The 18,798-nt window shown below is 40.5% G+C and overlaps 1 protein-coding gene across 11 annotated transcripts in view; it reads right to left on the reverse strand.

Annotated features, from left to right (window-relative positions):
- CDK19 (cyclin dependent kinase 19) overlaps nucleotides 1-18,798 on the reverse strand; it is a 230,982-nt gene that overhangs the window by 68,513 nt on the left and 143,671 nt on the right. For 6 of the 11 annotated variants that reach the window (XM_043542807.1, XM_043542811.1, XM_043542810.1 and 3 more), the window contains one exon: nucleotides 18,148-18,182. The exons of the other annotated variants lie outside the window; for them this stretch is intronic. In XM_043542807.1, coding sequence (XP_043398742.1) covers nucleotides 18,148-18,182 — 35 coding nt within the window. The remainder of the gene's footprint in view (nucleotides 1-18,147; nucleotides 18,183-18,798) is intronic. 11 annotated transcript variants of the gene reach the window in all.

Raw genomic sequence — 18,798 nt, forward strand, 5'->3', positions numbered from 1 at the left:
GTTCCTGATCACTTTCCTCTCATGTAAGTGCTTCAGGATTGATTCCTTGAGGACCTGCTCCATGATTTTTCCGGGGACTGAGGTGAGGCTGACTGGCCTGTAGTTCCCAGGATCCTCCTTCTAGCAATCCCCTAGGGATCTGTACTGGGACCAGTGCTGTTCAACATATTCATAAATGATCTGGAAAAAGGGGTAAACAGTGAGGTGGCAAAGTTTGCAGATGACACAAAATTACTCAAGATAGTTAAGTCTAAAGCAGACTGTAAAGAGTTACAAAGGGATCTCACAAAAATGAGCAAGTAGGCAACAAAATGGCAGATGAAATTCAATCTTGATAAATGCAAAGTAATGCATATTGGAAAACATAATCCCAACTACACATATAAAATGATGGGGTCTAAATTAGCTGTTACCACTCAAGAAACAGATTTTGGCATCATCGTGGATAGTTCTCTGAAAATATCTGATCAATGTGCAGCAGCAGTGAAAAAAGTTAACAGAATGTTAGGAGCCATTAGGAAAGGGATAGATAATATGACAGTAAATATCATAATGCCACTATATAATATTCCTGGGGGAATTCTGCACCACTGCACGATGCAGAATGTATGCAGAAATTAATGTTCTGTGCCGAATTTCCTTTTTCCCCCACAGAGGCTGCAGGGCCGCTGGATCCAGCAGAGCCCAGCTCCACACCTCGCAATTAGAAGACACTGCCAGGGAGTGGGGGACAGAGTGGGAGGGTTTCAGGCAGCTGCAGTTCCTGGAACACCCTGAAGGAAGGAGGCGGCATGCAGGAAATTCCACACAAGCCCAGGACCCAACATCAGATTGTTTCTCCCTCTGGATCCCTAAGCTCTGGGAGGGTAGTGGGTGCATGCGAGTGTCTGGGCTGTGGGGCGGGGTGGGGGGGGAATGGCTGTGCTCTGGGGAGGCAGAGGTGCATGTCTCTGCTCTGTGGGAGGTGTGGCTGGGCTCTGGGGGTGAAGGGGTGTGAATGGCTGGGCTCGAGAGCGCTCTGCAGCTGGGCTTTGGGGGTTAAGGGGAGCAAGTGTCTGGGCTGGGGGGTGCCCTATGGCTGGGCTCTTGGAGGTAGGAGGCTGGGTGTCTGGCCCCCTGGGCTAGGTTGTGCTGCGGGAGGGGCAGAGAAACAGGAACTGTGTGGTCGTAGGGGTTTCTTTAACTCTCTACTCCTTGGGAATTTTGTGTGTCTGTATTGTTATAGATATAGTTATTGATAGGTATTTTGAAATAAATTACCAAAATAATTGAAACTGGCATGATTATACAGTGTTATTTTGACAAATAAATTATACAGAATTTTAAAATATTGTGCGCATAATTTTTAATTTTTTGGTGCAAATTCTTCAGGTGTAATATAAATCCATTGTATGCCCACACTTCGAAAACTGTGTGCACTTCTGGTCGTTCCGTCTCAAAAAAGATATATTACAAATGGAAAAGGTACAGAGAAGGGTAACAAAAATGATTAAGGATATGGAACAGCTTCTATATGAGGAAAGGGATTAAAAAGACTGGGACTATGCAGCTTGGAAAAGAAACTACTAAGGGTGGATGTGATAGACATCTACAAAATCCTGACTAGTATGAAGAAAGTGAATAAGGAAGTGTTATTTAACCCTTCACATAACACAAGAACCAGGAGTCACCCAATGAAATCAATAGGCAGCAGGTTTAAAACAAACAAAAGGAAGTACACTTCTTCACACAACACACAGTCAAACCGTGGAACTCATTGCCAAGAGATGTTGTGAAGGCCAAAATTATAACTGGATTAAAAAAAAAGACTTAGGTAAATTAATGGAGGATAGGTCTATGACAGGTTGGACACCCCCCTTCTCCCTGCACCTGTTCAGGATGCCACCTGATGTACTGGGGTTTCACTGAGCCTCTCCTGCTCCACCAGCCTGAATTCCCTCTCCCTGTTTTGCTGAATTAGGCTCTCCAGCCTCTTGCAGCACACACACACAGGTAGGGCCAAATCCAGCTGCAGAAACAGACTGAAGTCAGCTCTGTGTGAGAGGACTCACCCAGCACTCACATGCACACCCCTTTTGGGAGATAATCCCAAACTAATACTGTTTTGCACTGTATAGAAAGATCTGCACAGCACAAGCTCAGTCTTTGTCCCTCAGGTGTTTCCAGGTGCTTTGTTGTACAGAAGAGCGAGGTCCTCCCATAATGTCATTTTCCCCCTTTTACATCTTCTCCCCACTTGCTGGAAAGCTCTTTTGCTGTGACCTTGATTAAACAGTTCCCACTGTGTAGTGCTATCTCCAAGATGTTTCTATTGTACACAGTTCCTGGGGTAATCCTTGTGCTTGTGTGCATGTCCTAAATAAGCCATTAACATTGTTTGGCCTTCTTACTGTTGTACCTGAAAGGCTGCTTGTGGGTGTTTTCAACCTCAGGACATGTTTCAGCAACACATACATAATGTGACAAAGTTCCTCCTCTACCTTGGTGGGTCCTGCGCTTATTGGCGGATTTGCTTGCCTCAGAGATTCACAGCAGCCCTCAGTTTCGCCACTTTCGTGGCTCAAATCTGCCATTCACTCAGATAACCTCATCACTGGCCACCATGGGGAAAAAGAGAACAACCCCCCACAGTCTCTGCTGATCCACCATGTAGGTCGGGGAACAGCCCAGAGACCTCCCCTCTGGTGGAACCCACAGTCCAGGTCAACTCCTCCTGTGTCTGATCAGGAGTTGGGAGGTTTGGGTGGAATCCGGGCCCACCCTCTACTCCGGGTTCCAGGCCAGGGCCTTGTGGATTGCAGCGGTCTAGAGTGCCTCCTGTAATAGCTGCACGACAGCTACAACTCCCTGAGCTACTTCCTCATAGCCTGCTCCCAACACCTTTGTTATCCTCACCACAGGACCTTCCTCCTGGTGTCTGATAATGCTTGTACGTCTCAGTCCTCCACCAGCACGTCCTCTCACTCCCAGCTCCTTATGTCTGCCCCCCACTAACTGATGGGAGGTCCTTTTAAAACCAGGTGTCCTGATTAGCCAGCCTGCCATAATTGATTCTAGAAAGTGCTTAATTGGCTCCAGGTGTCTTGATTAGCTTGCCTGTCTTAATTGGTTCTAGCAGGTTCCTGATTGCTCTAGGGCAGCCCCTGCTCTGGTCACTCAGGGAACAGAAAACTATTCATCCAGTGGCCAGTATATTTGCCTTCTACCAGACTCCTGTACCCCACTGGTCTGGGTCTGTCACAATAGCCAAACTTCATAATTTCACACATGACAATAGCACATACAATCCAATGAGATATTACTGTCTAGCAGATCAAGACTTTTAGAATGATGCTTCACATGGCATACTTTGTATAAGACATATCCTAATTACATGACAGTGGTGAATATTGGGGTGTCAGGGTATAAAAAGGTCCATCAATGGCTAGTAGCCAAGATGGTCAGGGATGCAACCACATGCTCTGGGTGTCCCTAAGACTGACTGCCAGATGCTGGGATTGGACCACAGGGGATTTATCTTTGATGATCGCCCTGTTCTATTCATTCCATTTGAAGCATCTGCCACTGTCGGAAGACAGGATATTCGGCTAAATGGACCATTGGTCTGACGCAGTATGGCCATTCTTATGTTATCTCCTCTCCCTTCCTAATACTGCTCAAAAATGTCAGACAGAATGTTCACAGTTTGTTATATAAAACACTGTAAACTAATGATCTGATGTGATTTCTTGCAAAAGAGCAATTCCTATAAAACATATGGTTAACTTATAAACTGAAATGGTATGATCAGAACTGAAAGATATGTTTTTTGCTAGATGTAACAAATTGTTTTGAAGTATATGAACAAAAATAAAGTCTATCCACTGCTTGATCAATGAATGAAGCAGTTAAAGGAAGTTATGGTACTGGAAAATTGATTGCTGATATCCAGTGTAAATGAGGTCACCACAGTCAAGAGTGGAATGTATGGAACTATACAAGAATTCATAAATGAAAGAATCCTCCTTGAACATACCATTCTGGAGACTCAGGGATTTCTTCAGGTTGTCTAGGGATGATGGGTTGTTGAAGAATGTTTGCAAGACAAAATTAAAACTCAAGACAGACTCAGGATGTTGAGCATATTTTCCTAGTGCTTTACTTCATAATGTATTGCTTTGTTTTGTTCCAGTTGATGACTATGCAGTTAAAGTTACAGAGAAAAGAACTGTAAAAAAATAGAACTCCAAAACAGTCAACAGAATTTAAATTAAGCTGTTATGCAACACAATCTATCCAAAAGCACTCATTGGTGCTGATTTTGCAACTGTATACTTCAGTTTAAAATACCTAAGTGGTATTTTGGGGAGGGCAAGGAAGAAAAGAAATATGAAGGAGAGAAATGGATGGAAAAAAGAAAAAAATGGTGAAACAATTTCAATAAAAAAATCAAAAGGAAGCAGTTGTTCAAAACAACACATTCATGTTATCTCAAGGTTTCTCAACAAATCACAATCCACTCTAACTCACTTCCCATGGAACGTCTCAATATTGGATAATTTAGGGCCAGATTCTGTGTGGTCCTTAGGTAGACGTGCAATAAGGTTGGGGGAGGGGGAGAGGACAGAGGGTATAAGGAGATTGCCCACCCCTGCCAACTCATTTAAGGGCCAGGTGTATTTTCAAACCCTGTGCTCATGAGAGTAAACGGACTGCTCCCAAGCTACTCCCTCATGGGCACATGGCACCTCAAAGGGGATGAGACCATTGTTCTATCCACTTAGACACACCACCTGCAAAGCAATGTGGAGGAAGTAAGCTGCATCCCATTAAAGATGTAATAACAGGTCACAGCCCCTAGTTGTGTAAGAGCTCCAGAACACATTCTGCTTCAGAATGCCTCAGGATGCTATGGCCAAGTCAACACAATTCTACATTGCTCCTTACCAGAAGATGTGCCTAATTTACCTTTATTTTAGAAATGTAAAATAAAGATCTGACTCAAAAAATACTGAGATGAGACTTATGGTTATATATTCTTAAACTAGGACTTCCAGAAATTAATGATACACTGCCACTGTCCTTAATTTAATAGCAAAATCTAAAAAGAGAGACTATAAGTCTGGGAGAATACTAATATTTAAAAAAAACACCCATTATCCTAAATAGTTCTAGATTAGAATCTGATGAAGGAAGGAAATGAGATTAGGGCATTCAAATGAGTGATTTACACCTGTTTTCCATTGTTGGAACTCTTGTTCTTATTTGCTTTGTTCTATTTTCATTACAATTCTTTGTCTTGAGAATTAATAATAATTGCCATCTCTGATAATACTTTGAACTATGGCAATAAATTCAGCTATTGTAAACTTCTGGTTTTTGTTTTATATAGTATTCTGGCTATTCTGCATGGCCTAGTGGGACTATTAAGACAGGAACTTAAGGCCTTTACCCAATCAAAGTACAAATAACTAAAAATGAGAGTCCTGCCAAACATCATAAAACATGTTGTTAATTGTACTTCATCAAATATCATAGACATTGAAATTCTGATACTTCACTCTTCTGTTAGTCTAAGGCAGACAAAGAATAAAAAAAGTTTCTATGATAAATAATATAGAAATAAAAGGCATAGTTGCAAAATTAACCCTTTTTCATCACAAGCCTGATTTTGCTCAGTGGGTTTAGACTGACTGAATTAGGTTAAAATAATAAGTCCTTATGTGGAAATCTTAAAGAAGGAAAAGAGAAAGGAAAAATAGCTATTTATAATTTGATTATTTTCCAGAAAATTTGTCTTGAAGTCTTTGCCTCCATGTTTAGGGGAGAGATTTTGGGAATACTTCAGGGACGATGCACTAAGGAACCAAATTGTTCTTTATATTTTTTTAGGCAGAAACTTTAGGCAGAATTCAGGAAAGGGATAATATGTAGTAATTATTCAGTGTAAAATTTTAGTGATCAAATGGTTATTTCTAATCATCTTTCAAATTTAAATAACTCTTTCTCTTGAGCGTTTGATTTTCTAAGATGCATGGAACTGTGCTGCATAAATATTAATATGATATTACCCACATTCTGTACATACTGTTTTTCCATTATCAAAATCTTGAGGATCTTCCAAACATACAATTATCACAACTATGTAAGAGCAACATGGTAGAAAATGCACAGTATAGCACTCTGACAAAACTTCACTAGTTTAATTAGACTCCTGATATCAAACTAACTGTAAAGTCATCACAAACTAAATCACACACAGAAATAAAGTCATAAGATACAAAAATGAACATTTTCCTCCCTGCTGTTATGTATACAATCTAGCGCTGGAATTCATATTACTGAAGTTATGAAAGAACAAAGAGAAAGAAAAGAAATGATTATGACCAATAATATTGGCACGAGAGGATCCAATGCACACTATAACTAGTCAAAAACCAGTCAGCTACAGATGGGAGCTAGGTCAAATGCAAGTTTCTGACAAACTGCTATCTCAAACATTTAGAAACGACAATCTGTCATGCTACCTTTCAGGAATCATTCCGTACAAACAACTGTTATTTTTAATGTATATTGATTGGGGAAGGGTTAGGCAAATGCCAAACAAATGGCCAACAACTTCTGTATTATTAAGTACTGTTTACATAGAGCAACTTTATTAAAATAGGGTTACTATCAAAGATACGGAGAAAACTGAGTTGTTTTAAAATTTGTATTTCTATGGATTTAAATAATACGGAATGCTGCCCCCTTTGATGTGATGACAGACATTATATTTATCCTTTCCCTGTACTGAGACTATGGAACTGAAGATAAGTCTGAACATGCTTGTGCGATCAATCTAAACATATCCTACAGGCTAAGGGTTAAATTCTGCCTCACTGTGGAAATACTCCCCCAAAGGGTGCACATATACACCAAGAACTAGGCACTTTAGACAATACTAGAGTTAGATGCCCAATTCTGTTTGAAAGTCAATTGAAAGTAGGTGCTTAACTCCTTTGGGTGAATTTGAAAATTTCACACTGACACAGTCTTGACAAGCATACATATTTTGGTCAGCAATCGCCCTACACACAACATTCTATCTGATGGCATGAGTAGGAATACTGTTGGGGGGTGGGGTAGAAGGGGTATGAATAGAGGTCAAATATGTGGAGAAGACCCATCCCCCAACTGCACCCTAGACAGCCCCTCCTCCACAGCTCCTGTTGCAGGATAACACCAGAATGGAGGCAGAAAACTTCAACCTTGCACTCCCCTTCCTCATATATTTTTGGGTGGGTGCCTATGCACCATAACCTACCAGAATTTGACCCTACTATTTTATATCCTACAGCTAATTTGGAACAACATAATGAGAGGCTCTTGGCAAATGTCATTCCTTGATGTGGCAATATAGTCTTCAAAATTAGTGACATGAAGCAAAGGAGGTAAAAGATTGAGCTATTTTAAGATTTCCGTTTGGTCTCTGCAGACTGGAAGAAAGATCTCTTTATAACCTGCCACAGTTGAATGCTCCCACTCAAATGAGATTATAAGATAGAAAGCACAGATCTGCTTGAGAGTGTTTAGGTTAATGATGTCTTTGCAGTGTTTCTTAATAAAATATGGATTCTTAATCCATGCTCTGTGGAATTTTAATGTATTACATTCACTTTTCTGCTCATTTTATCAGTTACCTGATAACATATACTGACTAGAGCACATAATGAACTTTGATTCACCTTTTTTCTGTGTATTCTTTTCAGACTTAGTAAAGGTTCCCTTATTCAATACAGAATTTGAAGACTGTGCACACTGCATGCCGAAACTGGGCATAACTATGTGCCCCCACAGATCTGATTAAAAAATTGGGGACTTGGAGTTTCACATCCAGGCTGGTTTTGAGTTATCTGAGCTGAAAAATTATTCAGGAATTTCTTACTAAAAATACTGGATTTTTTTTTTCAGTCTAGAATACTCAGATATAGCTCAAGAGATTTTTCCCCCACTTAAAATAATTCACTTACATGTCGAGAGCAAGAACAAGAAACTTCAGCCCAAAATGTATTTTTTTGTGTGGAAAGTTATAAACTGCTAAAATTACAGCTTTAGAAACTGCTATCACAACATCTGTATACATTACTAATACAATGCTTTATTTGAAGCCCTTTCCATGTACATAAAAAGGTATAATGGGTAAAGTGTACTGAACAAATAGTTCCTGCTTTGAAGAGCCTTTGTCTAAAGGCACAAATCAGTATAATACAGGATAACAGGAAAAAACACGAGTGGAGTGTGTTCTGCAGAGATGGGATGTTTCACGGTACAGGCTTCCAGCGTTTGTTACAAGAAAGTAATCTGAGAATGTTAGTCTGGGAAGATGTTTGAAGCAAAAGGAGCATCACAAAAGAAAGCAGAGTTGGCAGGAGTGAAGAGGCAAAGGGAACAATCAGGAGAGGCAAAAGCACAAGGTAGAGCAGATTGTATCAGTGTAGAAAGGGATGCAAGCAGAAGAGAGTTATTTGGAACACTGAAACAAACCAAAAGAGAAACTTCTGCCCCAAAGAGCTTTCCATAAACGCCGACGCTGTGGGTGCTCTGGGGCTCAAGCACCCATGAAAAAAATAGGGGGCGCTCAGCACCCACCAGCCAAAGTGATTGTGGCCCCGGGGCTAGCTGCTGATCAACTGTGTGGCGGGCCCCTCGGGCTGGAGAGGAGCGAGTGGTGGGCAGGCGGGCGGGACGGACCTCAAAGGAGGGGTCGGAGTGGGGGCAGGAAGAGGCAGAACGAGGGCAGGGCCTCAGAGCAGAGCAGGGATGGAGCACCCACTGGGAAAAACAAAAGTCAGTGCCTGTGGAGCTTACAATCCAAGTATAAAAAAAGAGACAACAGATGGATTCAGACAGGCAGTGGTAATACAAACAAATGAGGAGACAATATTGGTTAGTACGATAGGTTGTAGTCTCAGAACATCAACAATTTAATTGTTGTCATGTTTTTTTATAGACCTCAGAGCAAAGAAGAGTTTTAAGGAGGGAGCGGAAAGTAAGTTTTGTGGATGATTACAGGGAGCTTCTCCCTGGCATGAGGGACGGCTTGGGAGAACACATGAAGGTGCCTCTTTGAAAATGTAACAAGTGGGGGATTGAGGCTGGCCTCATGAGCTGATCAGAGGCAGAAGTCAACCTTTCGGTACTGAATGAGAGATGGTGTTAGGGTGGGGATGTGTTCTGTGCAGGGCCTGGAAAGTGAAGGCACATAGCTTTCAGAGGGCTGGAGCATGGCACTTTTTAAAAATCAGGCTTCTTTAAGGTATCGTTTATGGCACCCAAAAATCTGGGCACTCAGTCACTAGCAGAACTGTGTGAATAACTAAATTTTCTATTTGGTTACCAAACAAACCAACCAACAGATAAATGTGGATTTACAATATCTTTTTTTTAATTTGATAAATGAAACAGTAAAACTAAATTCATTTTGGGTCAAAAAAAACATTCTGCTAGTCCCAAAACTAAATGCTTTGTTTTGATTTTGAGGGCTTTAAAATGATTTTATTAAATACATTTGAGGGAAATTCCAAAACAAAATGTCTTTTGGAAACAAAGTCAAAACATTTTGTTTTGGAAATGTCAAAACAAATCTTTTCGGCATATCTGAGAAGTTTGCTTCTCTCCCCACTCAAAAGCAACAATCACCAGCACTGACCCAGCATTTTTCGGGGGGGGGGAATTTGCATGACAAATTTCACCCAGTATTAGCCATTTTGACAATCTTGGCCTACTTAATAGTCATAAGTAATATTTTAAAAAATACAACATGCTGCCAAGAATTAGAAGCAGGAACAAATGCAGATTAAATTCAATACAAAGAGGAAAACTCAACTATACTATCTGAGAAGAACAGACACTTACATACATTACAATAATTGTAGTTCATTGAGCGTACAGGACAGTGGGTCTCAACGCCAAGTCCACAGGACTCTTAGGAACTAGTAAGCTCCAACCTGCCACCCAGCAACCTGCTAACAGTTGCTAGGGCAGAAGCTAAACCCCGACAGAGGACTCCAGTTCTGGACCCTGATTGGCAGAACACTGGGAATCCGGATTGGTCCACAGGTTCTATATAAATGCCGGATAGGAACAAAAAAGTGTCCATGCAACTGGGATCCACCTTACTCTGGACTGTGTGCTTTGTGCTTCCTGCTTCTGCTCCCCTGGCTTGACATCCTGGGTCCCCAACCTGGAGAGACTCTGGTTATTGATCCATGCTTCTGCTCTCAAGTTTGTCTCCTGCTTCTGATCTCCTGTGACTCTGACCTTGCCTGCCTCCTGACACTCAATGCTCAGTTGCCCTCTAGCCTGTCTCGGACTCTGACTCCTGCTTTGATCAGTAAGCCAGATCGCCCACATTCCAGTTGTGACATCAAGATGTGTGGGCCACATGGATTTCACCATTGGTGTGTATGCATCCCAACTGGGCAAGATCAGATATTTTTGGCCAGCAGTGTGTGTTGGGGCTGGGCCTCCACCCCAGATGCACCCCTCCGACCTGAGGGCACAAAACAGCAGAGTGGGCCCAACTGCGTCCATTGGGGCTGCACCTGCACCCCAGATGTCCTTGTCCCCAGGCTCTCTACCAACGGCATAAAGAGTAGAGCAGGCCCAAAAAGATGAGCTGCCCCTCTAGATGCCCAAAGGGTCAGAGCCAAGAAAGAAGGCTACACTAGTTAAAAAACAATGTGGCTTAGCTGGGAAGTGAAAGCAGTTATAAAGAAAAATAAAAAATAATAATAAATGAAAAATATGGAAAGTTGATAGCAATGAATATAAAACAGAAACTAGGAATTGTAGAAAAATGATAGGAGAAAGCAAAGGACAAAAGGAGAAACCTATAGCCAACAGGTTATGGACAATAACAGACCTTTTTTTAAAGTATATTAGGAACAAAAGGGATGCTAATTATGGCACTGAACCATTACTAGATGAAAGTGATACGACAGTCAATAATAATAATGTAGAAAAAGACAGTAGTCAGCTTTGCTTGGTGAACAATAAATCCTGGAATAATGTCACAGTAGCCTCGAATGAAACACAGGAAACTCCATTATTCTATATTGGAGTATGGTATTGCATGTTCTACAAAGAAAAGCCAAGGACTAGAACAGCTCACACATATTCTGCACCCAATAAACCATTCTTTCTTGAAAAGTTCCATGAGATGTTATAAAAACAACGAGGAGTCCGGTGGCACCTTAAAGACTAACAGATTTATTTGGGCATAAGCTTTCGTGGGTAAAAAACCCACTTCTTCAGGTGCATGCTCTCTCCATGCATCTTTAGAAGTGGGTCTTTTACTCACGAAAGCTTATGCCCAAATGAATGCATGCATCTGAAGAAGTGGGTTTTTTACCCATGAAAGCTTATGCCCAAATAAATCTGTTAGTCTTTAAGGTGCCACTGGACTCCCCGTTGTTTTTGTGGATACAGACTTACACAGCTATCCCTCTGATATGAGATGTTATGGTCAGAAGTGATCTATTCCTTCCTTCATTGGAGAGACTGCACTTTCAGTTGCACAGCACCTCTATCACTAGGTGGGCATGTCTATAACCAATTTCCAACACTGTTTATTGTAGAAATTACATACTGAAGGTCTTCCATTCAATTTCTGGCCCAGCTTTTCTCTGCTTAGCTTGTGAGAGCGCAGTGGAAAGTTCTGATAGCAGATTTTCAGAAAGCCTTACAGACATGCAGTACAACAAAGCTCTTTACTCTCCTCTCAAGATAGTACCTCCATTTACCTGATCATCCTAATAATACTTCTATGCATGTTTTCCAGTTTGAATTTGTCTTTTTTACACCTGTGCAACTCTAACTGTATACAGTATTCCAGATGCGGTTTTACCAGTGCCTTATACAATGGCATTAATGCTTCCCTATCTTTACACCTCATCTGATAGCTCCTTTACCTTGGTCTGATATATTTGAGATTAGCCTGACTTCTACAAAAATTGAGGTCAATAATAAAAAATATTTACAATAACTTCTGAAAATGGAAATATTTTTATTTTTAAAGCGTGCAAGGATGAGGGAGTGATCTGAGACATAAAAGTAAAAATACAATAGATCTTATTTTGAATAGGATCTTTCCAATAAATTATCCCCAAAATGCTTTATAAGAGCTAAATACAAAATACTGTATGTTGTAAATATAGAAAGCAATTATATAAATACAGTTTATGGGGAGCAAATTATTCATTTGTAAGACCAATAACTGAGAAGGAGAAAAATTAAGAGACATAGGGAAGAAGAAAAGTTAAAAGAGCTTAAAGTAGAGAAGTACTGGCTGTTCCCAGGGGCAGGCATTTCAAGGAGAAAGCACTCATACTGAAACTCAAGATTATGAGCAGGATCAGATAGGAGCCCTGTTCTAGAAAAACAGACTGAGCTGGAAGAGGGTATAGAGAGAGTCATAGGCTTGAGCAAGTTCAAGAGTTTTAAATCAGGTAAGGCAATTTTGATCTGAATCTTGAAATGAACAGGGAGTCAGTGGAATTATTTGAAGATTAGGGAGGGTTGAGTGCACTTGTTTGTACATGGGACAAGATATAAAGCAATATTCTGCACATGATGGGGCGTGTTCAATTAAGACTTGGAAAGGGCACGGAAAAGGGAGTTGCAACAATTAAGGCACTGAAGATGAAGAGCGTGATGAGGATTTCATGAGAAATGGAGCCAAGGCAATATGAGTAATGAAGAAGAGGTGGCAACAGGCAGATTGACAGCTAAAGGAATGTGGGCAGGGGAGGAGAATGAAAACAAATGAAAGGTAAGTGTCGAGGAGGAAAACAGCAGATGGAAGTTGTTAATAAGAAGGCACTTCTGGCCCACAAGAACAAATTCTGTCTTTGACATGGCTCAGAACTACTTACATTTTCTCCCCCATTTATCAACAATTATACCATTTTCTATGTAGAATAACGTGGAAGAGCAAGTAGCTGCTGTGAGACAACCACATTTCTCAGGTACTGGAGACATTTGGCTTATCTCCATCTTTACGCACTACTAGGATTTTCAAAAGCACCTACCCAGGTTAGGTGCCTAACTCCCATTCATTAGGGACAGATTTTCAACTGGAAATCTATGAGTAGGTACCTAACCTACTTAGGCACTTTAAAAAAATCTCACTCAGTGCCTAAATCCCTTTGAAAATCTAGCTCATTATCACAAACCATAGAACATTGCTTTCTGCCCAACAAATGTACTCTGCCTTGCATTATTCCTTACTGATGAAGTAACAAACTACATCCTCTGCCATTCAGTTTAAATTATTCCTTTAGCACAGTAGCAACCATTATACTGTGAGTGAATGACATTCTGACAGCGTTGGATAAGGGTCAAACCTGATGAAGCTTTATTTCTTATTGAGTTAGCAAGCTTTCATACTCTTGTCAACTGAATGACTGTTACACAGTTGGACTTTTAGAATAAGAGGTATGGGCTGATTTGGCACCATCACTAAAATTAGAATTCAACAAAATAAAAAGACACTGAACCCAATATTTTTGAAAATATTTATGGTAACTTTAGAGTGTTTCCCACTTAATAGGGAAAATACATACTATGGGTTATAGAAGACTGCTGGGGAAGGTTAAAAAGTGTATTAGCCCAAAATATGGGTAACAATGAGTTAACAAGAATTATCCTAAAGTCATTATTATTATACTGACATTTTATTATCGCCCACATTTTAACAGGAAGACCCTTCAGAAAGAATGTAAAATGTTGCATATTGCTGAATGGCACATTGTTTAAAAACAATTCAGACCTTTATGACACAGGACACACCCTTATTGAGAGACTGAGGAAGGGGAGGGCTGGGATTCTCCCAACCTAACCAAAAATTATAACACAAATAGGACAGTCATTACGGGGATCAGAAGCTTATAGAAGGTATTGAGGGGAGAGGGATAAAACGAAGTCATTGACAAAACTCTCATTTTGTGGTAACAGAACTGAGCTTGAAAGGAGAAAAACAAGGCAATGGCTTTTTCTTTTTCTTTTTTTCTTTTTTTTTTTTTTTTTGAAGGCAGAGGAGGGCTTCAAACTTAAAACACAACAATTTCCTGTCATCAGTTTGACAGCCTCATTTCCTTTACTTTTTGGCTCCCCCATTTTTCTTCCACATATTTTTTACTGCTGCAGCTGAAAGGAGATATTGAGGCAGCCTTTGGTACTGGCAAAAATCTTTTAAATTTGAAATTTGGGAGCAATCAAAACAGAAAGATTATAGTAGCTAATCTGAGCAAAGAGATCTGCATTAAGAAAACCATCCACTGAAAATCCCTGCATTCTGGCTAACAATGTTTATCAGCCAAATAGAGCATATATATTCACCGATTCTATGGTTATTGAGATATACCTGTGCCATCACTATACTAAAAAGCTAACTAAAACTTCATAAGTGGGGACCAAGTATATGTTATTCAGAAAACATGCAACACTGTTGCCCTTTTAGTGACTATGACAATCAGTATATTGATACACAGTGACCTGATAAGAATAAGTTTCAGGAATATTTGAGTTTGTAATGTCCTTATCAGTATCCTGATTTTTTCAAAAACCAGAATCCAGTTTCCCATTTAATTTGTTGAAGTCCAATATCAATGAAGTGGCCAAACCAGCCCCCAAGGCTTTTGTTCTAAAAGTTCAGTTGCTGTAAAATTAAGCTTCAACAGCATTAGAAGTTGCTGCTAGCTCAATAAATCCAGTTTCACCAAACTTGAGCCTTATCCAAAGCTCTGACAAATGTCACCCAGTTATTCTGTCAAGGGTTATTGTTTTAAAGGTAGATATAAAACTGAACTAAACAAGAAAATGCCTCCAGCACCTGAGTACTAGAGATACCTTGTATGCTGTGCCATATTATTCCACTTAGAAAAATTGTATTATTGACTCTTGAATGAAAGAATGAATGAGGGTACATAGTTCCCAGCCATCTCTATGACAAAAGTTCTTCAATGGGAATTTTAGGAATGCTGAATCTAGTCCATACACATTATTTCCAAAGAAAAATTATATTAAAAAAATACTGGCTGTCGATGGACACTGCACTGAACTTTCCAATTCTAACTCAATATTTAATCAAGAAGGATGGAGTTAAATTACTCTGGTTCTTAAGTTTAAAAATCTGAAATTGCTATTTCACGTAGAACCAGCTGAATACTTTTAAACTCCAAATTTCACCACTGCTTGACTACAATGACATTTCTACACTTAATATATCCTTTAATAAAAAAAATAATGGCGATTGAATGGAAATGTAACAGACTGCCATGGAGAGAATCCAAGTTTGTGTTCTCAGCTCCTTAGGCTAGCAGAAGTCAAAAGCAATGAGGAGGTCTGCAAGGTGCTGGTTCTCCCCAGCCCACAAAGACCCACTGCTACACCCAGTCTCTTTTCCAGGCGGTTTTATTTCTCAAAGGTAGGCAAAACCCCCACAAACACAGCTCCCCAGCACCGTGGTCTATAGCTCCCAAGGGATTTTTCCCCTTTACCTCCCTGAAGTCCTTCTGCTTCAGGGCATATTGCAGGATTCTCCCATGCTCCATTAACTGAGCACTGCCTCCTTGGGCTCTCTCCCTAGGGACTCTTTTCCCCCACTGGCTCCCACTGCCTCCCCAACCAAGGAGATTCCTGCAGCTCCTGCTCCCACTACCCAGGCCTCCTAGTTTCTGGCCTGTCTGCCTGTTCCCAGGCAATGAGAGCCCAAAATATGATCTCTCTGCCCTTTTCCTGACTGCTTCTCAGGCCTGACACTCCCAGGCTCTCCCACCATCCAGAAGCGAGCTGCCTTCTTATTTAGCTCAACTGAGGGGTCAGCTGACAAGTCAGAGGTGCACTGGCCTCTTTCCTCTTAAGGGGCAGTGCGTGCCATCCCGTGACAAGATTTAAAAAAGGCAGCAAACTTTTAATGCTGATGCAAAAGGTGGTGCTATCAAAGAAAATGTGCTATAAAATCACCAGCAGCTTTACTAAATAAAATACTGCTATATTGTTCTTACACTATATTGTTCTTACACTATGAGCTGAAGTAGGCAGGAAGGCTATTTGATAGGGTTACCATATTTGAACATTCAAAAAAGAGGACACTCCACGAGGTGGGGTAGGGTGGGGTGGGGTGGGTATTTGCTCGTTCCCCCCTGCCCCCACCCCAACTCCACCTCATTGGGCCCCACTGGACCCCTTCCCCAAATCCCCACCTCGCCTCCTCCCCTGAGTGTGCCGTGTTCCCCCTCCACCCCCTCCCTCCCAGCCACATGAAACAGCTGTTTCGCGGCTCAAGCACTGGGAGCTAGGGGGAAAAGTGGGCACTCTCTCGAGTGATCAGCATTCACTTTTCTTTCTTGAATGATCAACATTCACTATCTTTCTTGAATGATCAACTCTTCTTTGGGGAAAAATAATAATGGCAAAATCCTGGATGTTTTAGATGTTTAAAAATTCCTCCTGGACAGCGATTGAAGAACCAAAAAGCCGGACATGTCTAGGAAAATACGGACGTATGGTAACCCCACTATTTGAGTTGGTAGATTATGTCAAATCCTGAGACAAAGCACTAAAAGAATAATGGCGGACAGTACAGTTGCCAATTTTCATGTGGCAAATAAGCACCCCGACTTTCACAATAAGTCAAAAATCAAGCTAATCCCATTTCAAAACAAGGCCAAAACAAGCCAATCCCTAAGAACCCCAACACCCTATGTGAGTAGATCCCCCCCGACATGCAGTCTGGGACTGTGGTGGGCCCACTGTGCACCGCTGACTCTCTCCCCCCTTTGCCCCTGCTTGCTGGGAGCCGATCAAAAAAAAAAGAAGCAACAAGCAACAAGCTACAAGCCAAACAAGCAACAAGCTACAAGCAAAAAACTAACCAACAAGCAACTCAAAAGCCAATTAAGCCAAAAACAAGTCCAATTTATTTTTTCCATGGGTTTGACGTGTCTGGTGGACAGAGGATGTGAATTAATTATTTGTGTTTCGGTACCACCCAGAGGTCCCTTTTGCGCTAGGCACTGTACAGACAGAGTAGAATAAGAGCCCCTGCCAAAGAATTCAATCTAATTTCAGACAGAACCCAACCATGAGAGTATAACAATAGGAAGGAGACAGACGACAAGCGAAATAGCAACCAAAACATGTGATAACATGTAGGCCAGCTATGTACTAAGTTGGATGGTTTCAAGATTTTCTTTTCTGCATAAAAATTGTAGGAGAATTGTTGAACGAGATATAAGTCACAAATCCTCATTGACTAGACTTTCTGGCATATGTGGCTAAATGATGACAGAGTATTTCTGAAGCTACAGAACTGTGGATTTTTAGCAGTGCTCCCGCCATGCACAAAGATAGCTTTGGAATTCATTAAAGTGGGTGAAAAAATTAACTTTGAAATGCTTGTTATATGAAATTCAAAACATATGTATAAGACTGCAACAACCCCTCTCTTACTGTTCAATTTAAAAACTTAATTGCCATCTCCTGTGAGGAGCCTTTCAAAATTTGATCCTTATATACACAAATACACAAATAATTTCATCTAGGGTATATTTTTAATTTACTGTGTGTTTTGTTAACAGATCTGACCTACACTAAAACTAAATGTAATTTGCACCCTAAAAGGTTTTAAATACAAGCAAAAAAGGGGGGGAAGATGATGGTTCAGAGACAAGTCTTTTGTGAAATACTAACAGACCTGTCATTTTTACAGCAAAGTAAGTCTGTCTCTGACAGAGATCACAGAACGTGATAAAGCTAACGAATGAAAGCAAGCATTCACTGGCATGGGTCAGTGCAAGTTACTGGACCATTGATCAACACTGATTAATTTAGATGCAACACAGTCTGCTACATTATTGCAGCATCCTAATATAGTGGGAAAAGTGACTGTATATGTTACACGTGAAGAGGAATATATACAAGAAGGGAATCAACACCTGAGAACAAATGCAAATACAGCATTTTTTCTTTGTTTCTTCACATATTATGCATACACAGCTCTGTTTTCTCTGATCTGCTTCAAGCTTCATTACCTTCCAGAATTAAAAGTATGAACTTTTTAACCTTATTCATGATGGATTATGCCACTGAATAAGAAAGAAATTTAGACAGATGCTATGTTACCTGATCACATCATAGCTGAGAAAAGGCAGCATTCTCTAAGAACAAAACAGAAAAGAAACAGAATTTGCAAGATTACAGTCACTGGAAAGGAGGCACTTTCAAGAGTTGTTTTTAGAATGTAAAGCTCAGTTTGCTCACTCCAAAAGGACAGCTGCACAAGCATGCTAAATACATTATCTATTTACTAAAATGCTTCATAAAGCAGATGGCATGTGAATTTGCTCCATTAGAAATGAGAACATTTTCCTTCTGTTTTTTCTACATCAAGCAAAGAAATAAACAGATTCCTGAACTACTTTTATTTTTTGTCCTCACTCTCCATTCTCCACTCCACAGGAGAGCAGATAAGCAGCTCTCAGAGGAGCCACATGTAGCTGTTGAATTTACTGGCAGAATGCAGCCGGAAGAATGTAAGTCAGTACCTTCTTTCTTCTGACTTACCTTACCAACACGTTTTATTTCCTGTCAAAGTTTTATTGGTGTAAACCTCTTTCTAAACCTTGGTTAAGCTTTTCCCTGACAGCAATTATAATTCTTCATTTGTAAAATGCATCTACAAACCACAGAAGTCTTAGTAAGTTATCCAAAAGGGGAAAGCATGTGCTAATGGACCGCTGGAAGATGTTTTGTTGTTTGGATGTATTCAAATGC

The sequence above is a fragment of the Chelonia mydas genome, chromosome 3 (genome assembly GCF_015237465.2).
Source record: "Chelonia mydas isolate rCheMyd1 chromosome 3, rCheMyd1.pri.v2, whole genome shotgun sequence".
Lineage (NCBI taxonomy): Eukaryota > Metazoa > Chordata > Testudines > Cheloniidae > Chelonia > Chelonia mydas.